We start from the raw sequence: 16,380 nt of genomic DNA on the forward strand, positions 1-16,380 counted from the left end.
ATGTCTTGGAGGCTTTCTGAATCAAAAAGGAACAAGGCCCTAGTTTATGGGTCAGTAGCTCCATGTCTGTGGGTGAGGCCTGGGCTTGGCTTAACGTCTTGTTGGGCAATTCTTGGAAATATCTTCCCGATAGCTCACCGCCCTTGAGCTGTGCATAAACAACCGGCTGTTTGACGTTCTTTGCTGCGATCCCAAAGTTGCATGGCTAAATTTAGTCCACAATTGGGCAGAAGATCTGGTTTTTTATCTGTGGAGGATTGTAGGGGAGCTGTGGGCAGGGCTTGCGCTGTGGGCAGGAGCCTTTGAAAGCAGCCACGCTGCTGCGGTCAGTTGCTTTCTCAGCTTACATTGAGTTGGCAGTCTCTCACTTCTTCCTGCAGCTGCAGAGTATGGATTTTGTGGTTGCGTTATGTTAAATAAAGGGGGGACGCTCCACTGTTTGCAGGTCTTGTAAGTCTCTCTTTAAAGCTCAACAAGCTTTGCAGACCTTTGGCAGCAGAGGCTATTTGAGAGATTGCTGCCCAAAGTGATGGAGATACCCTCTCTCCGAAATCGTACTTGAGTCACTTGGAGTCCCAGTCAGACAGTGCCAGGCCAGGCGAACCAGCTGTCAGACATTCATTGTAAATCTTCAGTTCTCCCTTATAAGAACTTTGAATTCTTGGTATATATGGCCTGTGGGTTAACACGATGTTTCGTTGTTGAAAGGTATTCAGCTGTGTGTGTCCTTTGAATGTATGAAAATGGTTGCCCGACTTCCTCCTTTTAAGATCTGTAAGGAAGGACAAAGTGAATAACTTCATGTATAACAACATTGTTCTCCTGCTGTGTTGCCTTTCCCCGGCTGTTAAGATTTATTTTAATCGTTCATGGTGGTTTGGTATTGCATCTTCACGTTCTGTGGCTCAGATTGCAAAAGCTGTATCTGAGTTGGAAAATGTAGCTCCAAGGGTTGGGGGACTTTGTGGACTGTCATTCTGTGGAATATTTATTGCATTAGTCTTTGGACCATTATATTATTCTGTGAGACATAGGGAACTGCTGCTGGAAGGGTAAGATCTTCCCTTGGGCTGTGCAGGGGGAACATAGTGTGTCTTGTCTTCAAGTTGTCTATCAACTTATGGTGACCCCATGGATTTCATAGGGTTTTCTTAGGTGAGAAAACACAGAAATGACTTGCCCTTACCTTGTTCTCAAGTGCAGCCTACAGCACCTGGTATTCCTTGGCGGATCTCAACCAGGGCATAGCTTTCAAGGCAGACATGTTGAAAAGGTACAGATAGTCCTCTTTAGGTCTTGACTTACAAGGATGCAGTGTGCCTCCGCTTCTTTCTGCACCATAAAACGCTATCGCTCAACCTTGCCATAATGTTTCTTGTTGCCTCGCTCCTTAACCACAATAATTTTTCACAGTCTCAGAAGAAGGCAATGGCAAACCCTCTCTGAACCATTCTTGCCAAGCAAAGCCTGTGATAGGTTTGTCTGAGGGTTGCCATAAGTTGGAAATGACATGAAGGCACAACAACAACGAATGGTAGTTGGTCAGGGATGAGCGGAATCAGTCAAGTTCAGGAATGAGTGGGTTGAGGGGCTTAGGAAATTGAGTCAGGGTCAGAGTTGGAGGAGAGTTAAAATCAGGGTTAGAGTGAATTAGGCTAAGAGTGAGAGATATGGGTTAGAGTTAGTGTGAGCTACGATTTAGATGTATTAGATAAGTAATCCTTGATGTTATGCTTCCTCCAGGCCTCTATACAGTACTTTGAGACATTGTTCTCTACAACTTTAAAAAAGATCTCTTGAAGAGAAATTCTGCTCCCTTGAGTGTTTGTGGGTTGTATTTGTGTGTTAACAGTCAGAAAGTTGCCCATATTCTATGTTTTCTATTTAGAAAACATTTCCACCTCTGGTTCTTGTAGGGTTTTGCATGTGTGGATTATAGTGGACTGTGACAAGCTTGTGTTCCTAACCCACACTGAACAAAGGAAGTTCCACAGCTGTAATCGGCAGCTAGGCTACTTGTTGGCTGCCCCATTATATCCTTGTTGGCAAGCAAAGGACAAGCCGGTTTTCTTACCAACCATAGTATTGTGTTGTCTGTCTCGGTTCACCCACAAAAACCAGCGGGATAAACAATTCCCAAAGCCTACAGAAAAACTGGATTCAATATCCGCTTCCTTTCAGATGATTTAAAAGCTGTAAATATTCAAGTCCCAGACCCATTTTGTAGGCCAAATTGCCACTTGACTTGGCTAATGCCGATTCTTATAACACTGGCAATCCCAGCTCATGGAATCAACCCTCTCCCTTTCTCTCTGCCAGGAACGGCGTGAATGTTGAAGGGGCGACCCACAAGCAGGTGGTGGACCTGATCCGGGCCGGAGAGAAGGAGCTGATCCTCACGGTCTTGTCAGTACCGCCGCACGAGGCAGACAACCTCGACCCGAGCGACGACTCACTGGGCCAGTCCTTCTACGATTACACGGAGAAGCAAGCGGTGCCCATCTCCATCCCCACCTACAAGCATGTGGAACAGAATGGTGAGAAGTTTGTGGTGAGTACCAGCCCAGCTGGGGCCCTTCTCCCCAGCGTCTGTGCCTGGCCTGCTCTTCTTGATGGATGGCTTACATACAGGAGCTTTTGAAAAGCCTGACTCTTTGACAAGAGAGGCCTGCCAGTTATTTCATGTAGGCAAGGAAACATCAGCCTTCTGGATTATTCTGCATCTCTTTCTCCTTCCTACATGATGCATTACAGGTCATCCAGACAATGTGAAGAGGTTTTGAGAGAAAGGACGGCATTTCTCTTGGTTGTTCTGTGGTACAAGAAATAGCAGGATTCACATTTCCTCCAAATGTCTGTGTTATGGATAAATGGAAGTTCCCCATATTTTTCTATCCCTCTGACAAGCCCAGAGAGATCAGACATCTCACTAGCAGGCCTCTTTGAATACGTCTCCTGGTGCATCTGGACCATGCCCAACCCACTTTTAATTCTCACAAGAACCTGCTTTTTCCTTTGAGCGCTCTGTCAAGAAGGAGAGGTAGTTTTGTCTTGCCCTTGGTACAGTTTTGGCTAAGGACAGTAGCAGCAGCAGCAAAAGGAGAGTTGTCTGCTGTGACCACATCCTTCAAGAGAATAGTTTCTATGAGATGTTATTAGGTTGAAGAGTGGCTGGCGTAAATGGCTGCCTGTTGTGGGAGACCTGGGAAGTGATTTCAGGGGGAGGAACTGGCCAGGCAGCAGATCAGTGGTTGCTGGCCGCTTTGTTAGGAGCTTGTAAGTCATTGCAGGATGGTCACCTTGGTGGGTAGTACATGAATGGCTACACGCTGGTGAAAGTCTGTGAAGCAGCTCTTGACGTCTACTTCTGCTGTAGTCTTAGCCAAGACAAATAGAATAATCCTTTCTTGACTCCTGAAACATTTCTTCATTATTTGCATTGGTTGCTGCAGGGAACGTTAAGTCTCTTTTTCCATTTGGCCAGCTGAGAAAAACATGCACTGAGTAAGTCAGTGCTACTCATAGGAGTGGTCTGCAGGCTTGTGCTGTGTGCAAGCACTCATCTGTTGGAAAGTTTCCAGGAAACTCTACAAACATAAAAATCATATGGCACAAATATAGTATCAGTCCCTGTCACCTTGGCAAAAAAATGTCAGTCTGCCATGTTGCAGAGCTTGAAAAACTGGAGGAAGGCAGTATGGAGGAGAGAGTTGGTTTTGTCCAACCTCTTCTTCTGACCAGGAGGACCAAAGGCATTTCCATCTCCGTTCCAGAACCATTTTGTACAGTAGCTATGGATTCTGCATCAACAGATTCAATCATCCAAGGCTTAAAAATACGTATTTTTAAAATTGCAAAAGGCAAATCTTGATCTTGCCATTTTGTGTAAGGGACATCACTTTGCTACACCATTCTATCTAATGGGACTTGAGCATCCATGGGTTTTGGGATCCATGACAGGTCCTGGAACCAAACTCCAGTATACAAGAGCTCACTGTACTATCTCTTAAGCCCTTTACCTTTTAAGCAAGGAAGAAGTGCAGTCAATTCTTCCTAGACCCCCCAATATGAATGGAAAGCTGAGTTAATTTCCAGTCATGTGCCTGCTTGTCAGAAGTCTGTGTGTGCAAAAATGCCCACTGTCTGAGAATCCATTGAGAGATGTTGATTTGATCTAGTCATGTGGGCCTATGACTTGTCGTTCCCCTTGCAAAGGGTGTGGTTATATTAGAGCAGTGCAAGAAACCTCTTGCTATCAAGATGCTATGGACTTCAAGGTTCATGCTCCCTGACCTTTGGCTGTGCAGGCTGGCCCTTATGGGAATTGTAGTGCAAAACCCCCAGCAAAACATGTTGCCTAGAGCCATGGAGCCATCATTGACTAGACTACACTTGGAATGGGGAACTTCTTTCTCTTTTTCTTTCCCCGTCCTTTCCTCTCACTTCTCTCAGATTCCTTTTTATTTTCCTAAGATAATTAAAATTCTCTATAATCCACAGTGGAAGATGTTTTGACATTCATTTTGTTACTGTTCCCCCCCCCCCCCCCCCAGGTTTACAATGTTTACATGGCGGGGCGGCAGCTTTGTTCAAAGCGGTACCGTGAATTCGCCATCTTGCATCAGAACCTGAAGAGGGAGTTTGCCAATTTCACATTTCCTCGCCTGCCGGGCAAATGGCCATTCTCATTATCGGAACAGCAGCTGGATGCCAGGCGAAGAGGGCTTGAGGAATACCTCGAAAAAGGTAAGTGTTTGGACTTTTAAAGGCGGCAAAGTATCGAAGATGTCTGATGTGCTGAGCCTGGGATTTTGGGCACTGCCAGCACTTCAGATGAAAGTGGGCCAGCTATTTCCTTGAATGTAGACTGTGGTTTTTAACATCATTTTAACACTATTTTAAAGCATGAAAAATGAATCTGTTAAATTAGAAAGTACCCTGGTGGGCCAAAGACTTCAGCAGAATTGTACAAACTTACTTGTAGTAAGTGACCACAAGGGCATCTAGTCCCATCCCCTGCCATGCTGGAACACACAGCTAAAACACTCCTGAAAAATGCTCTTCCACCCTTTGTTTCAAGACCTCTAAACAAGGAGAGTCTGCCACTCTCTGAAACACTATTTTACTTTCAAACAGCTCTTACAGTAAAAGCAAAATTCTTCCTAATGTTTCTTGGGAATATCTTTTCTTGAATCCATTGGTTCAGTTATAGTTTCTGGAGCAGCAGAAAATCAACTGGCTCCAGCCCCTATATCACATCCCTTTAGATATTTTGCCCCACAACAACACATGTGGCAAGCCCTAGAATCATAAAATCATAGAGTTGGAAGAGACCCCAAGGGCCATCCAGTCCAGCCCCATTTTGCCATTCAGGAAATCTCAATCAAAGCATCCCTGACAGATGGCCACACAGTCTCTGTTTGAAGACCTCCAAGGAAGGAGACTCCACCGCTCTCCGAGTCTTAAAAGAGACATCCTTTCCTGTATGAGAGACAAAGGGTTATCCTTTGTGTTTTCTTCTCAGAGACATTGCATCACAGATGCATGCATCACTTTTTAAAATGGAGACCTCTTGTCTTTTGAGGTTTGACAGAGTTCTGTTGCCTAAAGTTCAGAGGCAGAGAGCCCTGTTTGTCTGGAATATCAGTACACAAAGGGATCTTGTAACACCTTTGAGACTGTGTGACAAAGGTTGTAGAATGAGCATAGACTTGGTTTGCTTCCTCAGATGCATGGCAGTCCTATAGAGTAAGGAGCCATTGTGTGTCCCTGCCTCGCACAGAAGTGCATTCATTTCCAAAGTCTGACAACCTCACTGTCAGATGTGTGTTTTGCCCAGTTAAGCTGCCTCTTCCTCAGTTTAGTGTTTTGGGTTGGCTTGGAATAAGAATGAACAAAAATAATCTAGGGTCCAAGATCCACATGTCTAATAGCCAGAACAATCCCTTTAGTTTTGTGTAATGGAGCTTTTTTTTCTTGCTTCTACAGTATGTTCCATTCGGGTCATTGGGGAAAGTGACATCATGCAGGAGTTCTTATCGGAGTCGGACGAGGTAAGACAGCCCATCTCAGATGCTTTGTGTAAGGATGCACTTCAGAGTTAGATCGCCTGCTTCTGGTCTGAGAATCTGCAATATCTTCTGCAGACATTCCTTCGTTGAAGGGGAATTAGCCAGATCCTCCTTCAGTGAAGCTTTGAAAAGCTCTGCAAAGACTCCCAACCCCTCTTTGCCTATCAGGTCTTTCAAAGTAGGCCTTGAGAGCTGGGAAATCTGAATGCTTTGTAAAATGGGGCTTTCTTTTACTGTTCATTCGTCCTGTTCCCGAGTTGCTTTCTTGTCTATGGCCGTAGCTGGCCATAGCCAGCTGGCACAAGTGCTGGATGGGAGTTTATAAATGGGAAAATGGAGCTGGGCAATATTGGTCCAGATTGGTCAGTGCAAGGGACCTTTTCACACTTACGTCTAACCTGTGTGTGTCTGTGAAGAGAGCGAGTAGGTTGTCCCACCGTCACCATTCAAAGGAAGCATTTGTTAAGAATTCCAAGCAAAGAGCATTTTGAGTTACATACAGGGGGTGGGTTTGTGGGCTATGGATTGTGTGTTTTAATGTTGTAAGCTGCCCCAGTTGCATTGCACAGAGGGGTGGAATAATAATAATAATAATAATAATAATAATAATAATAATAATAATTATTATTATTATTATTTAATGCTGGATAATTCAAGCCAGCCATCTTGCACCTGGGATCAAGGGATGTAGTGAGGTAAAGAGAAATGAAACGCTTTAGCAGATCACTGCCAGGAGAAGTTCCCAAACTGTTCATTATGGCGGGATGGACTCTGATTTGATAACTCATATTAAGCACAGCTAGGAGGGTTTTCCTTTTCCTATCTTTTTATGGCACGGGACTCGTACTCTAGAATCCTTTTGTTGGCCCTGCGTAAACTAGATTCATAAATGTAGCGTACGAGAGAGAGCATGGACAGACACCTATAAATTCTTAGTTGTAACTCCATGTATCTCCCTTCCAGAACTACAACGGGGTGTCAGACGTGGAACTCCGAGTGGCCCTTCCGGACATCACGACAGTGACCGTCCGGGTCAAGAAGAACAGCACCACAGACCAGGTGTATCAGGTGAGGAGCATCGTTCCTTGGGGATATGTTTATTTTCTGTCATGGGAGAAGAAGCCCTCTGTGGATGGTGAGCTCCAACTACCCAGACAAGGCAAGCGGGTGCATCATGTTAGTTAGCGGCTAGGACTAGATTGCTAGCTTTTCCACCCAGTTTCTCACCTGTGCCTTAGCCCAGGGCAGGTTGTAGTTTCGTTGCTCTTCCACTTGTTTCGCTTTGTCTTTCTAAATACCCTGCCTGCTTTCCCCTTATTTTGACTTATTTTGTCTTTTTCTTTCCTTTCCCCCCTGCTTCCCAAACTGCTTGCGTCCCAGGCTGTTGCCGCCAAAGTGGGCATGGACAGCACGACTGCAAATTACTTTGCCTTGTTCGAAGTGATAAATCACTCTTTTGGTAAGACCTGGGGCACGGTGGAGGATTGTGATCTCCTTTCTGTATGTCCCAATATTTCTGGATGGGATGTTGGAGGGGCTTCTGTATGAAGGTCAACCTCTGGGGCGGTTTAATGTTTGATGGGGGAGAGGACTGAAGGGTGGGAGGATATCATATTATAGTTTTGAAAAATTTTGTGTGTTGGGGAAGAAGTAGATAGAGAAGGCGCAAGCTTTAAAAAAGGCAAGAATTAAAATGTAGAGGTATTCCTCCATCTTGTAATACTGAGTCTCCAAACCAGTTGGCACAGTACATCCAGGACAGGCCACACTGTCTATCTGTCTTATCTACTTACCTATCTGTCTATTTATCTACCTATCTATTTAATATATTTCTATACTGCCTTCCAGCTTGAAGGATCTCTAGGAGGTCTCTCATTCATAGGGTTGCCACAAATCAAACTAGAACAACAACAGAAAATTACAATAAACAGAAAAAAAACTCCATCAGTAGTTCACTTTTTCTTCTTATGGGTTCCCCACAGTGCGGAAGCTGGCTCCCAACGAATTCCCCCATAAACTCTACGTGCAAAACTACACTTCGGCCGTGCCAGGGACCTGCCTGACAATTCGGAAATGGCTCTTCACCACGGAAGAGGAGATCCTTCTGAACGACAATGACTTGGCGGTCACCTATTTCTTCCACCAGGTGGGAACCCATGTCAGATCCTTGTGTGGTTTGGGATGCAAAACCAGTTAATCGCCAAATACCTTTTTAAAATCAGAAGGTCTAAGAAAAGCAGGGATGGGGCCAACCGAGCCTCTTGTGGGAGGGAATTTTATAGTCTGGGAGCAGCTGCTGAGAAGGCCCTTGGTGGGTTAGATTAAATAAATTGATGGCTACTGATTGTTGTGTGTGTGTATCTCAGGTCCTAGTAGCAGAGGCAGTGTGAAGTTGTATATCAGTTGCTGGGGAAGCGGAGATGGGGGGTACAACTGAGACCCACAAAGTAACTTGTTGGGCACTCTGCAAATGGACCATGTAGCCAAAATGACACAATCTGCATGCAAGAGCAAAGTTCTGCAGGTGCAGGAGACCCCAAGATTTATGGAAACAGCCCCACTCCTCCCAAACTCTGGATTCCCCAGACAGCCCAGGAAGGAGCTGAACAAGCTCAATGGGGAGAGCACTGACTACAGTTGGAGTGGTGGGGAAAGAGTGAGTGCATATTCCTCTAGGACAGTGGTTCTCAACCTTGGGTTCCCCAGGCATTTTAGACTTCAGCTCCCAGAATCCCTGATCATTTGGGCAAGCTGGCTGAGACCTCTGGGAGTTGAAGTCCAAAACCTTAGGAAAGCCAAAGGTTGAGAACCACTGCTCTAGGAGGTCCTGGAGGAGCACAAGACCGAGGGACTGGAACATTGAAGAGAACCTTATAGGCTACAAATTCTGTTACAAGCCCCACTTACCAGAAACAAAGCTAGGCCTGGTGGGCCCTTAGTCTGACCCAACATGGCTATTTTAGGTTTTTGAGAGATTATTCTTGAATGGATTGGTGAGTGGATGCAGAGAGCTTTAAGCTTCAGGGCTGGAATCTTGAAAGATAGGACAGTGGCTGTTGGGATGGGGAAAAGGTGCAAGCAGTAGGGAAGCCTAGATGGTGTGAGAACTGAGTTAAGAGAGAACAGAAGCTGAAAAATGGGGCCAGTTCTTGAATGCTTCTTGTGTTGTCCAGGCTGTCGATGACGTGAAGAAGGGATACATCAAAGCTGAAGAGAAGTCCTACCAGCTGCAGAAACTCTGCGAGCAAAGGAAGATGGTCATGGTAAGAAAATCTTCCTACCTGATCAGAGCAAGGTATTATGGGATTTGCACATCTTGCTTGTTGGAATAACAGCAGAAAGAAGGAAGCAAGTGATGGGTCTTAATTAATAGAATGAAAAATGAATGTGTAGACATCACTTTAATATATTTTTGGAAGCAACATGTGTAAATTTGCCAAAAGATTCTGCACAAAGCACAATGTGAGCAATCCCTACCCCACTTGCTGCCCTCCTCACTTTCTCCTCCTCCTCCTCCACAGTATCTCAACATGTTGCGGACTTGTGAGGGTTACAATGAGATCATCTTCCCGCACTGCTCCTGTGACTCCCGCCGCAAGGGTCACGTCATCACAGCCATCAGCATCAAGCACTTTAAACTCCACGCCTGCACCGAGGAGGGCCAGCTAGAGGTCAGCTCTTGTGGATAGGAGGGTGAGGTTGTTGGGGGATCGGTTGGTGAAAAGTACCTGCAGGAAAGTGAAGCCAAGACAAGAAGCATTAAGTCCCAGTGTGAAAAGGGACCTTGGAAGCCATCTTGCCCAGCCCCTTGCTCAGTGCAGAATGTCTAGTGCCAGATGAAGCTGCAGCAGTCCTAAGTGATAACTATACAGCCTCTGCATACCTCATAGACCTCCAGTGAAGGAAAGCCTACACTCACCTGAGGCAGCCTGCTCAGTTGTTGGACTGTAAAGAACTTGCTTTGGGTGTTTAGTTGAGGTGTTTTCACTGCTAGTTGCAGGAAGGCCTAAATACTCAGATGAAGGCACCAGATCTTGTCTGCTCTTGGAGGCTAAGCAGGGTCAGATGCTGTAGACTCAAGTTCAGAGGAAGGAACTGGCCATCTCTTGAGTCTTCCTTGCCTAAGAAAAACCCTGTGAAATTTATGGGGTTGCCACAAGTCAACAGGCAACTTGGAAGCACGTACAGTTAACAGGGACCATACAAGTCCCTTCCTTCACTAGCTGGTGTGGCTTAGGGTACTATTCAGAGTGCTGGTTATGACTGAGAAAGCCCTAGATGGTGTAGGGTCAGCTTGTCTGACAGCATCTCACTGTATGAGTCTGCTTCAAATGCTGAGATCTTTCTCTCAGTCCCATCTTTGTGGGCATGGCTGATGAGAATTGGAGACATGGCCTTCTGGGTGGCTGCCCCTAGTCTCTTGAACTCCCTCCTTCAGGAGATTGAAATGGTTCCCTCTAATGGATGACATTTTGCTCAAAAAGAAAAGGCCAGTCTTGGAAAGTGGAGATAGAGCACAAGAAAAGTGGTTAAAATTGCCTTTTGGAAAAGCCGTTTATTTACCTGTCAACAACCCACAGAAGTGCTTCCTCTTGACCTTCATCACTCTCTCATTCCAGAACCAGGTAATAGCTTTTGAATGGGACGAGATGCAGCGATGGGACACAGACGAGGAGGGCATGGCCTTCTGCTTCGAATACGCCCGAGGGGAAAAGAAGCCGCGATGGGTTAAAATCTTCACCCCTTACGTAAGTGTGGATCTGCCAGGGCACTGAGCAGTGGCTTCAAACGGCCACTGGGAGGCACTGGGAGGACATGACCACTCCATTTGCTGCCAGGCCTTCTGGGGATGGAGTGTGGGCGTTAGGCTGGCATAGCAAGAGAGAGCTGTGCCACATCTTCCCAGTTCTGATTAATGTTTTTTTCTTCTCCTCTCTCCACAGTTTAACTACATGCACGAGTGTTTTGAGCGCGTTTTCTGTGAACTCAAGTGGCGGAAAGAGGTGAGTGATCCGTTGGTGTCTTCCAGGAGTACAGAAAATACAGCTTGGGGAAATTGGGGGGGCACAATCAGACTTTGTCCAGTACTGACAGTTCTCAGTATGGAAGATATAGTTTCAAATAGGTATTACCTGTCACAAGCTCTTCCTTTGTCAGCAAAAACTCTATTCTGTACTTGATGGCACACCTGCCAAGCATCAAGAGACATTTCAGGCCTGTCCTATTAACTGTAGTGCAAGCCAAAACTCAAGGTTGTACTTTATCAACAACAACAAAAGGATGATGGTGCTAGCATCCAGTGATATGTTCCCTCCATTTGCTCCATTCCTTCCTAGGAAGACATTTGGACAAGGTGGGCATGGTTTCTGTCAGGGTCAAGATGTTTGACAAGAGAGAGGAATAGAGAGGGGCAGTCCTAGTGAGTTGGGCCTTTGCCACCAGACAAAGATAGGGTTTGCAGACCTTGTTGGCCTCGTGGCCAAACATTAGCAGTTGTCTGTTGACGTTTTAAGGGTTAGTTTGTATTCATTATTTTGCCAGATTTTGGGGGTGGGGGTACATTTGCAGTTTGAGGCTGGGAAAAGATATGAAGTCTAAGAATTGGACCTGGGGGAGTGAATGTTCCTCGGTTGTTGAACTGCTTGTGCAGTTCTCATAGCTATTTAGGACAAGATGGCTCATATTTATGCACTTGGGAGTCCCAGCTCCCCCAGCCTAAGCTTTTTGGGGAATGCACACTGGTTCAGGAGTCCAGTTTAACCAGCGACAGGCAACTTCATTACCAGTATCATTTAACACCAGTAAAGCTGCTCTTATAGGAGTAACACGTGTCAGTGTTTGATGCCAAAAACACTCTTGGGGAAGCCTGGAATTATGCCCAGTTATGGGGGGGAACCAGGCATGATTCAGAGCGAGAGAGCGCCCAAGCGCTGAAATCTCTCCTGTTAGACTCTGCTGGGTTTCAATTTGCTTCCCTAATATCTCTTAAAATAACTCTGTCCTTCTGAAGGTGGAAGAGGAAGCAACAGACAAGGATAACAAGAACTGCAGTAAAGACAATATGTGCAGCAAGGTAACAAACAGCGGGTGGGAAGATAATGCTTTTCTTAGATTACAGGTTAGTAACGCAACTTGTTTGTCCCCCCCTCTTTCAGTTTCCCATTCTGTGGTGAGATGCTTGAAGGGTGACCCCTGGCTGCTTGAAAGGATGCCCCATTGTGAACTTGGCCCAGAGAGTCTGAACCCAACTCAAAATGGGGTTCACCTCCTGCCTTTGCCACTAGCTCTCCTTGCCCGGCTCATCCACTCTGTGTGTGTACGCGAGTGTGCATATGTGTGTGTATTGGAGGGGGAACAAGCAGTGGGAAGACCTGCCTAACTGACTGTTTAAAGCAGCCTTGTGCCCTTTAGATATATAGTGCATTACAAATCATAACGGCCAATGAGACATTTTATTGGGGAGACGGGTTTTGTAGTCTGACCTATTTGAAGGCAACAGGTTGTGACTTGGGTCTTGGAGGTCTTTAAACAGTGGCTGGATGGCCATCTGTCGGGGATGCTTTGATAGAGAGTTCCTGCATGGCAGAAATGGAGTTGGACTGGATGGCCCTTGTAGTCTCTTCCAATTCTATGATTCTAAATCAATGCTTCTTAGGCCATCTGATGTGGGAGACTGATGGTTTCCCCCTTCCAATGAGACGGAGTCTGGTACCACAATTGTGCCCATTGCCTACAACTGTTTCCTTCCTTCTTGAAACTTGTTGTGGGCTTCAGATTGCCACTTTAAATGGTGCTCCCAGCCTTGCTCAAGATTTCCTACTGGTAGTTTATCTTACCTATCCAGAACATATCCTAGTATTAAAGGTGAGCTTGTCTTGTTTGTGAACTCCTCCCTGCCACTGGTTGCTATGTCTCCCATTCGCACATGGAGGAGACATGCTAGCATCTTTACGAGATCCACTCTGGGAAACCATTTTGAGGATTTTTGAGTGTCCAACAGGAATCCCAATGTCCTTTCAGGGATGACATACTGAGGAGGGAGCAAGCTTGTTTTCTGCTGCTCCAGAGAATAGGACCCAGAACAATGGATGTGAGCTCCAGGAAAAGAGTTTCCACATTAACATGATAAGAGATGTTTGATAGTGGAAGACATTCCCTCGAAGAGTGTTGGAGTCTCCATCTTTGGAGGTCTTTAAACAGAGGCTGGATGGCCATCTATCGGGGATGCTTTGACTGAGAGTTCCTGCATGGCAGAATGGGGTTGGACTGGATGGCCCTTGAGGTCTCTTCCAACTCTATATGATTCTGTGATTCATTCCTGAGCTGGGTGGGAGCTTCCCGTCGTCTCCATTCAGCGTCTTAACGTTCTCTCTTTTCTTCTTGTCTTTCCAGAACATCTTTCAGGTGATGCGGACACAGCACAGAGACATTACGACTTAGCCCTGAGCCACCTTGGACAAAACAAAAACCCACCCGTATTATCCCTTCCTTTGCCCTCTCCTTAAAAATTTAACACTTTTAAAAATGAAAAAGGAAAAAAAAAAAAAAAAACAGAAGGAAATGGTTTATTGTATTCAAGCCCTTAAAACTAAATATTAATACCATTTGTGAATTTAATGTTAAGCAACTTTTGGGGCGGGGATCCAGAAATAAGGGAGCCGGGAGTTCGGTTTATTCCCAACAAAAATGAGTTGTTTTCAACTTTGTCCCCCCCCCCCTTTCCCCCTTTTCCTTGTTGTTGAAAGATGGACTATGCCGAGGGATTGCTCATTTCTTCCTTCCTCCCTTCGTCGTTTGTTTTTTTACAACTGGATATAGATATGTACATCCATTTGCACTGTTTTGGACATATATATGTATGTATGTAAAAAAAAATTATATATACAAACTATCACGCACGTATATACATATATATAATTTTCATATCGACGGCTGTTACTTTTGGGGCGCTTGTATTTCTACGCAGAGGGTCCGTCCTCCTGGATTTGTTGTGGTAAAACTCTAGAAGAAGGAAAAGGGGAAAGTGAGAAAGAGATGAAAAGAAAAACAAATAGCGTTAAAGGGACTGCCTCTCTCTGTATGTAGGAATTTACTGGCGCTTTCGATTTTTGATGCCATCCAACCCTCAAAGCTGATTCGGACATTTAAAGTTTAGAGGTGTTTTGTTTTTGTTTTATCGGGACGAGTTTCTTCTCGTTCTTTTTGAGGCTGCATTTCAGAAGTCGGTGGGAGGGAAGAGAAGCCTTGCAACGTCGGCACTTTGGGGAATAAAACGATTTGGGTTTCGTCTCATTTGAAGCTCCCATGCGTGAATGTATGCAGTTGTGAAACCTAAATGCAAAATATTAATTTCAGCTCTGGCCGCCTTGCGTCTTCTGGGTAGCCTCCCGATATCATTTAGAGCTCCCGAGTCTTTTCGTTTCCACGTTTCGAATCTGGCGTTTGAGTTTTCGGGGACTGGGGCGAGACGTTTCTGTCTTCCTATCAAGTCACTGGTGATGTTACGATGCAAGCTTTCGAATCTGTGACGCATTTTACAAAATCTGTGGAAACCCGTGGCAGAACGGTCAGCAAACACAGACGTGGCAGGCCAGTTTAAGGCAGAATATAACCATGAGAAGCTAGGTTTTCGTCCACCGCTTGCTGCCCTTGCATCCTCAGATTTTCCTTGGGGAGCCAGTTTTAAGGAGGTGGACTGATAAATTCTAAGTTCTCTATGTTGCATGAGTTGCCAGTTTTATGGCCAGTTCAATTGTTGCCACACCTGTCCCTTAGTCAACCCATTCGCTGGTCACCAAAATGATGCTGTGGTGCCTTCTGGGTGTGTTGAACTACAACTTCCATAATCCCCCAGCTGGCTAGGGAACGGTGGAAGTGGTAGTGCAACGCACATGGAGAGCACTGTCTTGGAGGAGGTTATTGCAGATTGCCAGGCCTTTCTTGGTTGTGTCGCTTAAGCCGGGCAAACATGCATGACTGGGGAACATTGGTTCAGTTGTCACAGCTTTGAGAAGAACAGAAACATATCGCTATGGAGCGGATTGTTAACATGGTGAGCATCTCCAAATTGTGAAGTGTTAGCTTTTTTTAAAAAAAAACTACTTTTGCCTTTCCTTCTGGGCTCTGGGATCTTGTCAGGAGCACTGTTTTCCCTCATCTTTTTTTCCCGGTGGTGTTTTCATCTTTCCCCACTGGGCTCAAGTTTTGGGTGCCCATGGACCCTTCTGCCATCTTGCACTTTCCTCCCACCAACCTGAGCATTGTGTTTCCAGAGCTTCCCAGTGAGACGTTTTAGTCCCAGAGCATCTGGAGGGCACCAGGGCAGGGAGTTTGCTGCAGGACCTCCATTCAAGTACTGAACATAAAACAAAATGCACCTGCTCTCCCAGCCTTGCAGCCTAAAAGGACAAACACAGGTGGCTCCATGCTGACTTGAACAATGTTTGAAACGGGGAATTTGAAGCCAGCTGGTGCAGATTTCAACACTCAGCATCCTTCTGGCCAGTGGCTCTGTGTCTCTTCTGCTTGCATTGTGCATCTGTGGGGTCAACAAGTGTTGTTCCATAAGGTATGTCGGAGTTGTGCTTTTCCACCTGAGACTTTCCACTTTGTAGAGGAAAGGATAGGTGACACCAACCTGCAGATAGTTCCTTGCAAGGGGAATCAACACGTGGGCTAGCAAAGGTTGCTCTGTTTCGTTGGTTTTGCCCAGGTGTCCCTGGACTCATTTCCAGATCCTTTGGAAAAGCTGCCCCTGAATCCTCTCCCAAGTGACTTCGCAGGAGATGAGGAAGTTTTTGCTTCTTGCTTTTCAGCCCTTCATGATCCGCTGGGGATGCATTGGTACAGCTACAACACTGAGTACGTTTCAACAGCCAGACGCTCATTGCAGGTGGGACTGCAACCGGAGAAGAGTTAGAAAAGTTGAGTTAAGTTGTTCTGTTGGCTGAACTGTCAGTAAGTTAAATGTTTTTTTTTTTGTTTTGGTGAAGGAACTGGTGGAGGTGTAGGCAGAAAAAAGATTGCCAGATATCTGGGAAAGTGATAAGAGACGTAAGATTTTGAGAAAAAGGACTGGCAGGGAATGTGAGAGACCAAAAGGGACCTTGGCCCCAGTGAGGACTGGGGACAGAGAAAGACCCTTTAAGGTGGTTGTAGTACAGATTGTAGTGACTTTGCAGGAGGCGAGGAAGTCAAATTGCCCCAGGACCTTGAAAACATTTGCAAAGAGATTCTTCAAAGTTACCTGGAAGCCATTTGTGTTTCCACACTTCATGGTTTTTGTATCCAGAGTTAAGCGGTTTTCCTG

At 45.6% G+C, this 16,380-nt stretch overlaps 1 protein-coding gene across 2 annotated transcripts in view; it reads left to right on the forward strand.

The window, feature by feature from the left end:
• LOC149301820 (sorting nexin-27-like) overlaps positions 1 to 14,425 on the forward strand; it is a 31,414-nt gene extending 16,989 nt beyond the window's left edge. The window contains exons 2-13 of one of the 2 annotated variants that reach the window (XM_089483202.1): positions 2,320 to 2,551; positions 4,554 to 4,746; positions 5,989 to 6,053; positions 7,035 to 7,139; positions 7,452 to 7,530; positions 8,054 to 8,217; positions 9,245 to 9,334; positions 9,593 to 9,742; positions 10,691 to 10,819; positions 11,015 to 11,074; positions 12,082 to 12,189; positions 13,464 to 14,425. In XM_089483202.1, the coding sequence (XP_089339328.1) occupies positions 2,320 to 2,551; positions 4,554 to 4,746; positions 5,989 to 6,053; positions 7,035 to 7,139; positions 7,452 to 7,530; positions 8,054 to 8,217; positions 9,245 to 9,334; positions 9,593 to 9,742; positions 10,691 to 10,819; positions 11,015 to 11,074; positions 12,082 to 12,189; positions 13,464 to 13,511 (1,423 nt within the window). In that variant the 3' untranslated portion in view covers positions 13,512 to 14,425. The remainder of the gene's footprint in view (positions 1 to 2,319; positions 2,552 to 4,553; positions 4,747 to 5,988; positions 6,054 to 7,034; positions 7,140 to 7,451; positions 7,531 to 8,053; positions 8,218 to 9,244; positions 9,335 to 9,592; positions 9,743 to 10,690; positions 10,820 to 11,014; positions 11,075 to 12,081; positions 12,190 to 13,463) is intronic. The other variant, XM_089483203.1, reaches the window with a different exon arrangement.
• The last annotated feature ends 1,955 nt before the right edge of the window (positions 14,426 to 16,380 follow it).

The sequence above is a fragment of the Sceloporus occidentalis genome, unplaced genomic scaffold (assembly GCF_023333645.1).
Source record: "Sceloporus occidentalis isolate IW3139 unplaced genomic scaffold, rSceOcc1.0.p SCAF_20, whole genome shotgun sequence".
In the NCBI taxonomy this organism is placed as follows: Eukaryota; Metazoa; Chordata; class Lepidosauria; order Squamata; family Phrynosomatidae; genus Sceloporus; species Sceloporus occidentalis.